The sequence below is a fragment of the Xiphophorus couchianus genome, chromosome 9 (assembly GCF_001444195.1).
Source record: "Xiphophorus couchianus chromosome 9, X_couchianus-1.0, whole genome shotgun sequence".
In the NCBI taxonomy this organism is placed as follows: domain Eukaryota; kingdom Metazoa; phylum Chordata; class Actinopteri; order Cyprinodontiformes; family Poeciliidae; genus Xiphophorus; species Xiphophorus couchianus.
The window spans coordinates 419,973-435,210 of record NC_040236.1 but is presented as its reverse complement, the minus strand read 5'-3'; the positions used below and the strand labels follow the sequence as shown (position 1 = coordinate 435,210).

General features: G+C 41.1%; 1 protein-coding gene across 1 annotated transcript; it reads right to left on the bottom strand.

Annotated features, from left to right (window-relative positions):
- Positions 1-458: 458 nt before the first annotated feature.
- On the bottom strand, positions 459-15,051 carry lmnb2 (lamin B2). The gene is made up of 13 exons (XM_028028650.1): positions 14,621-15,051; positions 13,648-13,784; positions 12,319-12,475; positions 10,754-10,879; positions 8,877-8,975; positions 7,900-7,971; positions 7,701-7,826; positions 7,042-7,262; positions 4,530-4,767; positions 4,351-4,458; positions 3,363-3,482; positions 3,175-3,255; positions 459-2,977 (listed from the first exon to the last, which is right to left on the bottom strand). The coding sequence occupies exons 1-13, from the start codon at positions 14,837-14,839 to the stop codon at positions 2,942-2,944; spliced, it is 1,740 nt and encodes a 579-aa protein (XP_027884451.1). The 5' UTR covers positions 14,840-15,051; the 3' UTR covers positions 459-2,941.
- Between the last annotated feature and the right edge of the window lie 187 nt (positions 15,052-15,238).

Below are 15,238 nucleotides of genomic sequence, written 5' to 3'. Positions count from 1 at the left end.
ATTGTTATTGAAAAGGATAGCCATGATCTCTTGTTAAAAAATTTTTTTAAATGTCAGAAATGTTTGTTGAAAGGTTTGAATTTTCATTCAGATGAAAATACAAAAGTTTGATGGAAAACTGTTTTTTGTTTAGTTGTAAAATTGTGCATATATATTCTTACTTTTGGAGGCTTAATATTTTGGATTAACTAGGAGCACTGTAATTAATTAAAAGAATCCTAAAACAAGACTTGCCTAACTGTGCACAGTAACATTAAAATTCTGCAGCACTTTGTAATTTTCATTAGTGAAAGTTGCTAAATAAAATGCATTGAACAATGAAGTGTTTTAAAAATGAAAGGGCAACAAATGTGATAATCAAACATGTTGAGAATTGTACAGTATTCTCATCACTGATCTAGACTAAAACCTGCAAGTACTTTATGAAACCTTATACAAAAAACAAGTAATCCCATAAATGAAATGTAAAATCTTTATTGTATGTAAAAAAGTAGGTTACCAGGTCATTATGGATAAAAGAATTGGTGTTTAGTCATATCATATCTCACATGAAAGGCAAATGTGCCTCTTAAAATGTGAGACTTGAAACTTTCTCCATAAAATCTAATTATCTAATGTAAAACAGTCAGCGTGAACTCATCTACCAGAGACTGTAGCATGTGCAGCAGCCAGGTGGTGGCGCTCTGCTGATAAGCTGCTGTTCTCAGATCAGGCTAGTTTTCATATCTCTATGGCTACATGTTCAGGTTCTGCTTCACATGTAGCAGAACCAGTGCTGGTTCAACAATCTACAAACAGTTAATCACAAAACTCCCAATTCAATTATCATAGTAAATATCAACAGAATTATTACAAAATCACAAACTTAAAATAAAAGAAAAACCAAGCTAACATTATAAAGCACAGCATTCCAACACAAGAAAAAGTCAGTTACTAAAATACCTCAAACCAAATCAAACATTTCTCATGTACTACAGTAACTAGTATGGATGATAATCACTTTAATCAATGCATCATAGGAGCTTCCTGTCCAGGGATCTACGATGGCTGTGGACTGGAGATGACCGGGTTTAAAGCAAGTTGCTGCTTTGGTATTTGACACCAAGCAGATGCAAGAGAAAACATAGACCAACATGATTCTCTTCTCTAAGAGAAATGGCAGTCCTTTAAACTGTTTCAAACACAGCTCATCACTGATGCTAAGACCTTTTAATAAAGTAAGTGATTTATTCTGAAAGTCAATCAACTTCTGATGTAGCGTAGGGTGGAGAGGACACCAGGAAGACATGTTAGTCATCCCTGGTCAGTGGCAGGAAACAAACAGGCAATAACTCACCATAGTTCTGACATGTGGTCTTCTCCACTAGGTAACCTCCAGACATTGTGATGTTTTGTAGCTTAGAATAAGACAGTGTCTGGCCAACCAGCGTGGGATGATGATGTGTGACAGCCGATGCTAGCTTTGTCTTCCTTAAGACAAACCTAGTGTCAGCAGATGTTTCTGGAGATTGTCCAAAACACCCAAAACCAAGGGTTTGAAGACAAAGGCATTCCTAAATGCTCTTAGTGTCATGGGGCCAACATGGCTGCCTCTTACTGTGAGCCCAAAGTTCAGAGAATGTACAGTGGAAATGCACAGTCCCATTGCTCCCAGTTCAACAGCATACTGAGCTACAGAAAGCTTACATGTGATCATGGTTAGTGACTTAAGCTGGCCTGAAGGTACACAAGCTGCTAAACTGCAGATGAAGGGAAGAGCTGATGTGAGGAAGAGGAGGCAACAGGTCAGAATTTTACTGTCTGTTTTTATCTCCATAGCAACCAGAGGATCAACATATAGCTCCCCCTTTACCAGGGGATTGAAGGGGGAGCCGCCTGGTAAAGTTACATGAGTAACTTTATTACACGAGTAATAAAGTTACTCATGTATGGCTGCGAGTAACTTTATTCTGAAAATATGAGTTTTAAAATCTGTACTTGCTTTCATCCCATGTGCTCTTAAGAACTGGGCAAAAAAAGCTGATTTTAGAAAAATTATTAAAACAAATTATTTTAAAAAAACACAAAAAAAACATTTGCGTGTTCCTGTACTGACAACTGGCAAACATTCCTCCTAGTGTTTCACATGCTCCTATGTAGCCAAATAAACACACACTGGATACATTTCTCTCACTACAAACCAGTCAATGGCAGCAAATACATTCTGGACATTTTCATTTCAAACTAACATGGAGTTTAAATAAGATCAACTCTACACCAGCTGTTTGTCCATATGCAGAAATCTATATTTATCACCAGTTAGAATTGGTATACATGCTTTAATATCAAGATTCTAAACCTTAAAAAGCATTTCCATACAGAAATGTTGAATTTGGTGATCATCTAATGAACTGATTTATATTTGGGATAAATGACAGAAAAAGTAACAGGATAAAGATAACAGAGGGATGTATTGAGGACTGATGGCAGGGAAATGTTAACCTGACAAATCCATGCAAACAGCATTAAGCATTATTCCATCTGTCCTCCTTCTAACTTATGTAAATCTAAAAAGTGTTTGTGTTTAAGAGATGAAAGGAAATGTTGTTTTCAAAGGAAAAACTCTGAGCTGAGCTCAGCTCGTCTTTTAGGTTTCAACCTCCTGTCAGTTGTAGAGGATCAAAAAAAGAATCATTAAAAATAATATGTTCACTCATTTAGGACTAAATCTGAAATTAATGAGGGGATGTTCAACTGGAACACGGCTTCTGGACCCACTGGTTTCACTGGTTATATTCTGTCGAAGAGAAACCTCATTTCTATACGGAGGAGGATTTCTTGGACCAACAAAAACATCATCAGATGATGAACAACATCTGAGTGTCTTTCAATTAAAAAAATACATATAAAAAAGTGAGTAAAGAAATGAGAAGCTCCAAGGCTTTAATATCACCAGAGGACTTCACATGATGGCGCACTCTCTAGATGACACTTTGACCTGTTGAGGAAAACACAAAGATGTCCATTTATTGAAAACAGAACAGAAATATTAAGTCAGAAAAGATGAAAAAGTAGCAAACAAAAAATCCACAACAAAAAATTGATAATGAAACAGGTCACACTTCAGAGCCAAGGTTACCAAGGCTACCAGGCTATGCATGCAACACGTTTAGGCTTCGCATATTACAGAATCACCTTCTGAGCCATTTCCTCTTCAGTCCCATCTCCGTTCTCAACCTCCACCTGAGTCTTGGTGACGCTGCGGCGGGCGACCTCCTGCTCAGTCAACACAACAATGAAGACCCTTGGTTTGTCATCGGCACACACTGCCAGCACACTTTAGGAAGTAAATGGAAATCATGAGGTGGATCGGACATCTTTACCTCGCCATCCACGTTGGTCAGAAAGGTGATGATGACACTTCCTGTTCCCCAGGAAGCTTGGCTTTTCCACAGCAGGTCAGTGGGTGGGCTGTGAGCCACACCTGCATCAGCAGACCATACCTGTGGGCAGAACCACCAATGTGTCCACTATTATGGTTTACTTGGGTGGGTTGTGTTTAATTTTAAACAGGAAAGCCACTGCTGGCTACAGACAGACATGTTTGGTTAATCACTATGCTTCATATTTACTGGCTGTTTTAATGTAATTTAAACTGGGGTTTATGTCAGATTCAAAACCAAACAAAACCCGTTTCTCCTTCCATTATGCAGAAATTGCATAGCAGAATATTGTATTATGGGTACATAGGCCTGTTGCAACAAATCAATTAATCACATAATAAAATAAAACAAACTCAATCATTTTCGTTTGCATGATGGCTTCTCTCTTTCTACCAAAAACTGGATGACAAAATACTTCAGTCTGGTGTTTTGGTCTCAACTGGCCGATCTTTTGAAGGACTTTTTTTTTACAGACACATAATTTGTTTTATTTGTAGTTTCTGCTTATTAATTTGAAACAGACTAATAAACAGATATCCTAATCCTAAATATATATCCTAATATATTTAATATATTTAGCACATCTTCCAGTTCCAGTGTGAAATGTTTATTATGATTTAAGGTTTATTCATCTTTGAGAATGTGTTGTTGCAATATTATGCCATTGCCATTCTATTACTTGAAAATAGTCTCCAAATCATATTATTATTTATTGCAACAACTTCTGGGGCAATTTATGGTCCAGCAGAATGCGATATGGTGATAGGCCTGTGGGCACATTTGTTCATGTGGTTTATGAATCTGAATTTTTCCTTAAACTAGGAAAATGGTTAGTTTGGATCTTCTGTGTTTACTAGCAGTTTCCTCAGCCTACAGCAGGCAGAGAAACATTTTGTCTTCCTAATTGAGCATGTTCAGCTCAGCTCACCGTGACGGACTGGCCAGCCTTCAGAACAAACTTTGGGGAAAACTTGTAGATGACCTCCTCTCCATCATCAACCTGCCTCTTCAGCCTCCAGTTGCCCAGAGGCTGGTCCTGCAACACACCAGGTGTCAGTGAAGCCCCGACCGCTTACCCAGTGGGTCTATCCTGTGTCAGGAACCCACCTGTTCACTCTGGTTGTTGAGTGTGACGGCATTTCCGTCCATGTCGGTGGGTGATATGGTGACGGCGCCGCTGGCCATGGCCTCCTCAGACACCAGCAGCTGCTCGTCTCCCTTGGCCAACTCCGACAGGTCGGCTGCCTCCACCTCGCCTCGCTTCCTCTTGGAGGAACGGGAAGAGGACGAGCCCGATATCCTGGAAACTGTAACTTGGGCCGACGGGGTTGGGGACAGTTTCAGTCTGAACAAAAGCATGATGGTTTATTATTTAATAATCACAGCAGACCAAAACCATTTGTCACCAATTAAACCACCTATAGTCATAAAAGTTGTTAGTTTTCAATCCTAATGTTTCCTTCTGCTGACTCTGATGACCCTGGTCGGCCCTGCAGCTTTCAATCCCATCATGCACCAGGAGCCCCCAGGAACATCAGAAGAGGCCTCTGAGCAGAACTCCCACAGGACCACCAAAACCCAGAGGTCAGAGGTCACATGAGGAATGTCTTAGCCTCTTCCAGTGAACACTTGTGTTCAGTTATTCAGCTCTGTGAAATCCACAAACACCCATGAGAATCACTCAGACAGAGCTGGGTGGGGCTGGGCCTGTCGCAATAAATCAATTAATCGCAGGATAAATTAAAACAAGCTCAATAATTTAAATACAGCTAAAAATCCCTAAGTTGGCAACAGTGGGGTGACTGTACAGTAGTTAACTGAGCATGTGCAGCCAAGAGGAGTAATGAGTAGGCCTGTCACAATAACAAATTTTGCTGAGTGATTGTCTCAAAAGTTATTGCGATAATTAAACGATAATATTGTTTGAAGACCTTTTTACATTTATTTAATGGAAATTACATAATAATGCATGCGATTTCCTGCCAAAGATAGAAACACTTTATTATAAGAACACTTAACACTGGAACTGATCAACAAAATAAACAAAACAACCAAAAACAGAAATAAAATGGATTCTCAGTCTCCATTAACAGAAAATGTACTTGAATAAAAACTAAACAACATAAAGCCAAAGTGGAAATAAATACTGCATTCAACCAAAAGAGTGCAGATTATGAAGTCTGTATATTATGTTGCCCTTCGGAAATAATTAGATTTAAATAGAGAAGATGGGCACATCCGACTATCTTTTTTTTTTTTTTTACCCCTCCAGGGGGTCTTTTTGTGGGCTCTAGTGTCCCTTATATGACAGTAGGCTGACAGGAAACGGGGAAGGAGAAGGGGGAAGACATGCGGCAAATGTCGTCGGGTCCGGGAGTCAAACCGCTACAGCCGCGTCGAGGACTCAAGGCCTCCAAATACGGTCGCGCTAACCACTACGCCACCACGGCACACCCCGACTATCTGATGCAATAGTTCACACTACATGATTTTTTGCCCCGATTTTCCCCTTACGACAATCTTAGAACGTTGGCCGTTCTCTCAGATTGTCGCTTGCGATTTCGTAACCGATCATCCTGTAGTTTATGGTGTGTTAGGTAGATCGTTGTGGCCACTCGATCTAAATCAGGGGTTTTCCCTGACTGGGAGAGTTAAGACAGCCTGTTGAATGTAACAGGTAGCCAATCAGAAAGCACAGATTCCCCTCAGTGCTTTCTGAGGGGAAATTATAGAGGGGAATCCCAAACAGCTGACACCTGGCAACCCCAAGTCCAGCGGACATTGGAGATGATATGTGGAAACAACATTAATGTTTATTCAACATTTTGTGCAAAGAATATAGAAATGACAAGAGGAGGAGTTGGAGCTAAATTGCTACCGCAGTTGATAAACCCGGTAACTTTCCAGCTGTTCTTCTTTAACGTGACATAAATAGGTTCTAATGAGTTTCATTCAGTCAGGACTGACACTAGCCACATGCATTGCAGGTAGATTGCAGTAAAGCATTGATTAATACCTGGTTTTAAAATTAGTTAACTGGACTTGTAGCCATTATTTTGTGCCCATGGTTGGACATCACACGGCAGGAACGAACCCGATCGAACCGTTATACCTAGGATTTCTGTCTACTAGTTTGTGGGCTCAGGTTTTGAAAATGGGCCGACAATCGGCCGACAGCTCTAAGATCGTGTCGTGTGCGCTGGGCTTTACACTAAGGAAATGAGGAAGGGAGGGTCAGTGGAGAGCACTGGAGTTGAGCCTTTTTTCATTCAGTGTTATCAACAGAAAGAGAAAAAGGTCGGAAGAAATGATAAAGCTGATAATTAAAATGAGGTCGATAGTTTTAATTTATCGTGCAATTAATTGATTTATTGTTTATCGCGACAGGCCTAGTAACAAAGAGGGCAGAGAGAAATTGAGCTGGCAGAACTGCCAGACCTTTGCAGAGGAAGATCAGATGGGTTTCTGGTGAGCCAAACAGGAAGTGAGCTCATCCAGCATGAAGCAGTGGTGAGCTGCTGCAACCACTCAGTCCCTTTAGGCCAAATATTCAGATAGAAGCCATTTGTTTCTTCCTGTAAGAATAATCTTTTTTTGCAGATATTGTGTATTCCAGTACCTGTGCTCTTCTCCCTCCAGAAGCTTCCTGTATGCGTTGATCTCCATGTCCAGAGCCAGCTTGACGTCCAGCAGCTCCTGGTATTCGCTGAGCTGAGCGTTCATTCTATCTCTCAGCTCGGTCATCTCCTGCTCCTTGGCCTCAACAGCACGCCGGTGCTTGTCGCGCTCTGCAGACAGGATGTCCTCCAGCTCTCTGATGCGGTCCTCTGAGGCCGACACCTGCAAGCACAGCCAGTTCCTCAACACCGCAGCCTGGGAGGAGAACCCATCGCTGGCCTGTTGCAATGTGTGTGCGTTTCTAATACCTTGTGGGGACCCACTGCTACTTGTGGGTACCGAAGCCTGGTCCCCACAATGGGAAATGCTGTTTTTGGGTCAGGGGTTAGATTTAGGACTAAGGTGTGAATTAAGTCTTGGTTAGGTATGTAATGGTTAGGGTTAGGATAAGGGTAAGGTGTAGGCAGTAGAAATTAATGGAAAGTCCCCACAGAGATAGCCACGCAAACATGTATGTGTGTTTGAACGTGTGTGTGCGTTTGTTTGTAATACCTTGTGGGGACGATTTTCCTGACACATACTACATTATGGGGACCGCATCCTGGTCCCCACAAGGGGATACACTGTGTGTGTGTGTGTGTGTGTGGAGGTGAAGCGTACCTGTTTCTGCAGTGCGGCCAGCTGGTAGCCCAGGCTCTCCATTCGGGTTCGGGATTCCTGCAGCTCCTCGCGGGCCGCGCCCATGGCCTTGTCGTTGATCTCTGACGACATCTTGGCATTTTCCAGCTGGAAGCAGACCAACACCAACACTGTGGCTCAGGACTCCACTGAGCAGGCTGAACGCTGACTACTACGTTACCTTTGCCTTAAAGGTTTGCTCCAGTTCCTCCTTATAGAGAAAAATCTGCTCGTCATGCTGCTTCCTCAGGTCCTAGACAAATCACACAAACACGCTTCCATGAGGTTCTGCACGTTAACACGTTTCACTACCAAACTCCTCATCCTACACTGTTGTATTAGTTGGGAGTCAGCTCAGCGTTCTGTTCCAACAGTCTGCTCAGACCTGCAGCTAATTGCAACACTTCAGCATTTAACCAGCAGCTCAGTTTGAGAGTCATTATGGAGTAAAAGAGGTCCAGCATTGATGGGAAAATTAAGCAGTGGTATAAATAACCAAACAACCTCACTGAGCCCACATCATTCCTCCTCATCATGTTTCCTCTCTCAGGTTTTACCAGAGCTGCTGCTGTTCACTGTTCATACACGGAAATGCTGCAAAGCTGTTTTTCTTTGTCTAGAATGTCACCAAATATAAAGACAGAGTCACTAAGGGGGTGGCAGTGGGGGGAGAGGGGGCTGTTGTTAACCATGCAGACTCTCACAGTCTGATTTTCAGAGATTTGCAGAAGCTCTGGTCAGCAGCTGGGGGTTGGGATGGGGTCATGGGCTACAGCAGGCAATCATCACCTTGTGAACTCCATGTTCAAACCTCTAGAAGGGGTTAACACCAGTGGTCATTTATAAGGTCGCTTCCCTGGCAACTGAAAAATGTCTAAGGAAGGAAACGTCTGCCACACAGTTCCCCTCCAAGAGCTTCTTCTGTTGCTGCTGCTATCCTCAGACACAGTCGTCCTAAGCTCTGACTGTTTACAATAAAATAGAATAGAATATACTTTATTGATTTCCATTGGGAAATTGTTTAGTAAGAATGTAATGAGAAAATCAGCAGCAGTCATGGGAGAAGTTTTGTGAGACAGAACTTGAAAATAGTTCTAAAAAGTTGTTCACTAGAGTTCTTCCCTAAATGTTTCGTTCCTCTCTACTCCAGGTGCTTACCTGCAGAGCCTGCGCCAGTTTAGACTCGTAGTCCTGCCTGACTCCAGAGTCCACCTCCACGATCCTCTGCTCCTGGCGGTGGCGGCTCTCACGCATCTCCTGAAGGGATACACACTGTCAGACGCCTGATTCTAGAGTATTCATTTCATTTTACAATATGACTGCAATGTTGGAGCTTGAATCCATAGCCATTATGTTGTCAGGAGCCATGGGTCTGCTGTGAGCAGGTTCCATCCACTTCTATAGTTCGCTTCTTATTTTTACACTGCTTTTTGACTAGATAAATTAACTATTATAAAATCTGGAACCCTTTTAATTGAATTTCTCTGTGATCTCCCTGCATGTTTACATCAGGAAATGTTGCTCATGCCCACAATGCTCAAGGACAAAAAGACTTTTATTTGCCATCTATAGCCACGCTGCTGCGATTCTGTTGACCAAATGAAACCTGGGGTTGCAGGTATTATTAATTTAGTGCATGGTGCCAAACCAAAGGTAAAAATAACGCAGAAAATCCATTAAAGGATGACTCAAAACCACTTTTTTTCCCTCACTCTGTGTGTTGGATACATTATACACAGAGGCTTGATGTTTAGAAGACTAGCTACAGCTGCTATTAGATAATCTAACACAGCTGTGGTAAATAAACAATAGGATTGTTTTGAGACCATTTTCAAGTAATGTAATAGTAATGGATTTTTCCAGGATTAAAGGACTAATGTCTCAGCAAGATCTAGAGAAACTCATCCATGCGTTCATCTTCAGTCATATTGATTATTGCAACAGCGTCTTCACAGGTCTGTCCAACAAATCAATCAAACAGCTGCAGCTGATCCAGAACGCTGCTGCTGGCGTTCTCACTAAAACCAGGAAGATAGAGCACATAACACCAGTTTTAAAGTCCCTCCACTGGCTCCCTGTAGCTCAAAGAATAGACTTTAAAATACTGTTGTTAGTTTACAAATCACTGAACGGCTCAGCACCACAATACATTAAAGATCTGCTGTTGTTGTATCAACCTTCCAGACCTCTCAGGTTCTGGTTCTGGAGAAGCAGCTTTCAGCATCTATGCACCACAAATTTAGAACAAACTTTCAGAAAACTGTAAAACAGCTGAAACACTGACTTCTTTTAAATCTCGACTAAAAACCCACCTGTTTAGAATTGTATTTGAAATGTAATCAATTACAAATTTATTGATGGAACTTGACTTAATGTCATGTTTTGATTGTTGATTCTATGTTACATTGTGTTTCTGTGTTTGTAATGATGTAAAGCACTTTGAAATGCTTTGCTGCTGAAATAAAATATACAAATAAAATTTGATTTCATTTGATTTGAATGGTATAATAATGGACAAACACATTCTCAAAGATCAATAAACTTTAGATTCTGGAACTGTAAGATGTGTTTAATGTCCAAAATAAATAAACAAAACAACAAATAAAATGAATTATGAAGTCTTTTTAAAATTGTCCTTTAAACATAAAAAAAAATAATAATAAAAAAAAAAAAAACAGCTAGTTGAGACCAAAACACCAGACTGAAGACTTTTGTAATCCAGTTTTTGGTAAAAAAGAGAAAACGATAAATTATGGAGATGGGAATTATTAAGCTTGTTTCAATTTATCATGCATTTAATTGATTTATTGTTTATTGTGATAGGCCTAACCAACTGACAGTTCTTATCTAGATGCTGCTAGATGTTTTAAACAAGTCTTAATTTTTGGATTCTGTCACTGATGCAGAAAATCTAGTTCATTCTGCTTTCTGTACCTAAACTTTTGTTTAGTTTGTTTTGTTTGTTGCTTTCACTTGTTAAAAACAAATATGGTTTAAATAAGAAGAAAACATGAACTAGTGCTGCTCACACTTACCTCTTCAAACATGTTTTTTCTGAACTCCAGCTCCTCACTGAGCGACTGACAGCGATTCTCCAGGTCCACACGCATCAGGGTCTCTGCCTCCAGCTGCCGCTTGGCCACAGCATGGCTATCTTCAGCCTGCACGACACAACATTCAGCATTTTTATAGGTGAAAAGTTAAAAAAAACTGTTGCCCAACAGTAGAGGGCTAGAGACTAGAGAGGAGTGTTGATGAATCATTAAGTTCTAGTGAGAACAGATGGGGGTTGGTCCGGTAGGAAAAGCAAAAGAAAAATTTAGTTCTAACTACATGACTAGTGTTCTATATTGTTCTATGACTATGACATATTAGTGTGGACTGGGTAACTATGGTAATACACAGGATGAAGTACTTACTTCCTCTTAGTATTTTTGACTCCTAACTGGATGGATTTTTTTTCAGTTCTACTTTAGATATTTCCTGACCTCATTCATGCAATTTGACTGGCTGGTTGTTCAACATTTTAAACAAGAATTAGCCTAAATCAGACTTTTTTTTACAGATAAATTATGCCAATTGGACCTTAAGGGTTCTATCTTTTGTTTCAGTGACATTTTTGTATAAATTTGTTTCCTTCTTAAATCCATCCATCCATCCATCCATTATCCGTACATCCTTGTTCCTAGTGGGGTCAGGAGGGGTGCTGGTGTCTATCTCTAGCTAACGTTCAGGGCGAGAGGCAGGGTACACCCTGGACAGGTCGCCAGTCTGTCGCAGGGCAACACAAAGACGGGACACACAACCATGCACACACACACTCACATCAAGGGAGAATTTAGAGAAACCAATTAACCTAACAGTCATGCATGTTTTTGGACTGTGGGAGGAAGCCGGGGTCCCCGGAGAGAATCCATGCATACACAGGGAGAACATGCAAACTCCATGCAGAAAGACCCCAGGCCGGGAATCGAACTCAGGACCTTCTTTCTGCAAGGCAACAGTTCTACCAACTGCACCATTGTGCAGCCCTTCTTTCTTAAATATTTAGTCTAAAACCATCTCAATGCTGCTCCCTTTGGGTTGAATGTTGGCTACCAGCATTGACTTTTCCTGTTGCTACAGATGGGCTCGGCCCTGGTTCAGGTAGATAAAACCAACTCACTCAGACACACAACCCTTAGTGGTCAATCTGGAGATGGAACTGTAAACATTTATCGGAGTTTTTCAACTTTATACACGTAATTCATTTTCAATGAGACTCCAATACCACAGAAAAAACTCAGTGTAATAAAAAAAATTATATAAAATAAAAATTACATTAAAGTTCTGGCTAAAACATTTGTCAATGTGGCCATGATGAAGTCTCACAGAACAAGATAGGTGTCATGAGCTCTTAGATCCTCTGAGCAATTTGATGACTGAAGTCCCAGAATGTTCCACTGAAACGAGGAGAGCGGCCATTCCAAGAAGGCTACAGAGAGTGAGCATCTACCAGACCAGACCAGAACCTACCTGGAAGCCTGCCGCTGTCAATCAGCTCACCACTCTCTAGTTTTACTCCATAGCTGTTATTAGCAGAGACCCATACAGTACCTACCTTCACCAGCTGGTTCTTTACATCAGCAAGTTCTGAAATGAGTGCAGCATTCTGACTCAAAGCAGTGGCAAGAGTTGCTTCACTCTTATTCAGCTGCCCTTCCAGCCCGTTCGCCCTGGACAGTGCCGCAGCCAGATCGCTGTCCTTCTTTTTGGAACTGAGAGCAAAAAAAAAAAAGGGTGTTAAAGATAACTTCCTCTGCTCACACAGACCTTCACTCAGAACGCTCAAATGTTCACAATCAACTCAAACAGGTGCACACAGTGTCACCATGCATACAGATATACATTGGCTGAAGCCCTAGTTTATGTATAAAGTCAACACATTAGTGTAGTTAATCATTGCCTAATTTAGTAATTCGTTAATTGTTGGTTGGACTATACAGACTCAAAAAAGAAAATTTGCTGAAACAATCCAGTCAGAGCAGTTAGTAAGCCAAAACTATTAAAAAAATAAAACGTTTTCAGTTAGAATAAAAACATCGTCTGTTAATATGTTACACCCAGAACTCCTCAAGTAGCAATTTTAGCTTCACCTGGTTCCAATTTTGTAAAATACATGAATGAATAAATATCTCTTATTAGGCTGTCCAGTTGAGTTAATCAAAAAAAACAAAATCCCCATGTCAGCTCTACACTATGTTCAGTCCAGCAGAAAGAGCTGAGGTTTTCACATGTTGGAATGCTGCTATTGCATTTTAGAAAATAAATTGTTTATTGTTTCATTAAAAAGAGGAATTACATTATTTGTTTATTTGCATTTGCAAGTATTTTTAGCATTATAAAGTAGTTAAATAAGAAATCTACCTAATGTGCAGCCAATTTTTTATCTGATTAATTGACTCATCATCAGAATAAACTATTACTACAATAATCATTAGCTGTAGCTCTAATATAAACACATTACATTTTCATTCTCTATGTCATAAGGATCAAAATTGCAAGAAATAAAAGCTTGAAATAAATGCACTGTGATGAATTTTCACTTCTAATATGAGGAACAGCAAATATTAAACGTTTTCAAAATATTCTTATTTTTGGAGCTGTACGTGTATTTGGTGCTGCTCACTGTTTAATACAGCAGAATATGTTTATAGGGCATCTGGATCTCTCAAACAGCAGATGCAACTTTTCCAGTACTACCAGATTGTTGGGACAAAGATAAGAGTTACTAGATAAACTGCATGGACTCTGTGTTTGGAATATACCAGAGCAGAAAGACATCAACACTGTTCAGATATGTCTTTATCACAAGCCATACAATCATCACATTATTCCCCAGTGTTACTGCATGTCTTCCCTTAGGACGCTGCAGCAGGTCTTCACTTGCCTCCGGGTGGCTTCATCCAGGTCAGCCTGGACCTTCCCCAGGTCAATCTGAAGCCTGGCTCTGTCTTTAGCCGTTTCATCCAGAACCCGCCGAGCATCAGCCAGCTCTGCCTCATACAGAGCCTTCAAGCCAGTTACCTAAAACACAGAAAACAGCAGCAGTGAAGCAGCTCTGTCAGGCAAATCTACCAGGAATAGAACAGATGAGATAAGGTAAAATGGGAGTTATGTTTAATCAATAACTCCCAATAACACTTTCATTCTTTGTAGAGAAATTCTGAACATGAATGTGAAACATTATTTGAAATTCTCCGACCAACCGAACTATAGGCCAGCATTCTGTGGTGCATGCTGGAGTCAGCTGACCATGAGTCCATGCATCCTCCCAGGAAACCCTTCATCCTCTCTGGAGGACACCAGCAGGTCTCTCCCTTTAGCTCAGGCACCTCTACAGGCAGCCTGACAGGAGCAAAGGACCCACTGTGTCCACCATTAATGACAAAACTATGCAACCTGTTCAACAAGAACCAGTCTGCTGATCATTATAAGAGATATATTTGCAAATAGCAAACCATTGTGTCCATGGTAACTGAAGGTAAACAATAAACACCTCCACAATTTATTTTAGTTTTTACAGCATTACTTGTTACTAGATTTGTTGAAGTTTGTTAAATCCCCGTCAGAGTGGGCAGGCTGGCTCTCATTGATAAAACACCAAGCTCACTCGATCCCCGTTCTCATGGTGATCACTAAGGCTGAAATCAGGAACAGCAACTGGGCACAATGACCAACAGTTCTGTTTGAGGACCAGTTGGATTTCCTGATCAATAGCACCACAAAGATCCAGCCCATCCTGCATCCGACCAACGCTCCCCTCTAACCGACAGTTACACAGTTAATCGCGCCTCTTTGCTTCTCATTCAGCTGTTTTGTCAAAGCAAAGCCGCGGGCAGCGGTAGCTTCCTTACACCCACCTCTCTGGTAGTAACCTCCTCCTTCTCAGACACCTTGACCATCAATCGGTCATTCTCCAGCTCCAGCGACCGGACACGGTCGATGTAAACGGCCAACCGGTCATTGAGGTGCTGCAGGTCTTGTTTCTCCTGTAGGCGGGATATCCTGGTGGGGGATAGAGGCGTAGAGGCCGCTGGCCGACCAGTTTCTCGGCTTGGAGTAACGCGAACAGTCGCCATGGCGATCAATCCTGAGTTTGCTTCACTACGAAGTTAAAAGACAGAAAACCGAGCGTTGTCTGCTGGTTTCAGTTGGAATCTGAGGAACGGTTTTTCTAGATGCACCAAAGAAAAGCAATCAATGAGCTGCAGCAGCGTGAAACAGGAAAGCCTCGCTCCACACGGTGATGTGATTCCAAGATGGCTGACACCCCGCCAAAAGCAGAGGGCGTTTCCGGTTTTACAAGGTATGATGGGAGAAAAAATGAGGCGCCAAAAATATCTTTATAAAAATATATAATTTTTTTTCTGTTTATTGAACTATGTGTGCACTGGAGGTGGAATCCCTGTTTCCCCCCAAAATCTCAATAAGTAATAGATTTAAGGAGCTGTAATATAATATACAGCATAATATTTACA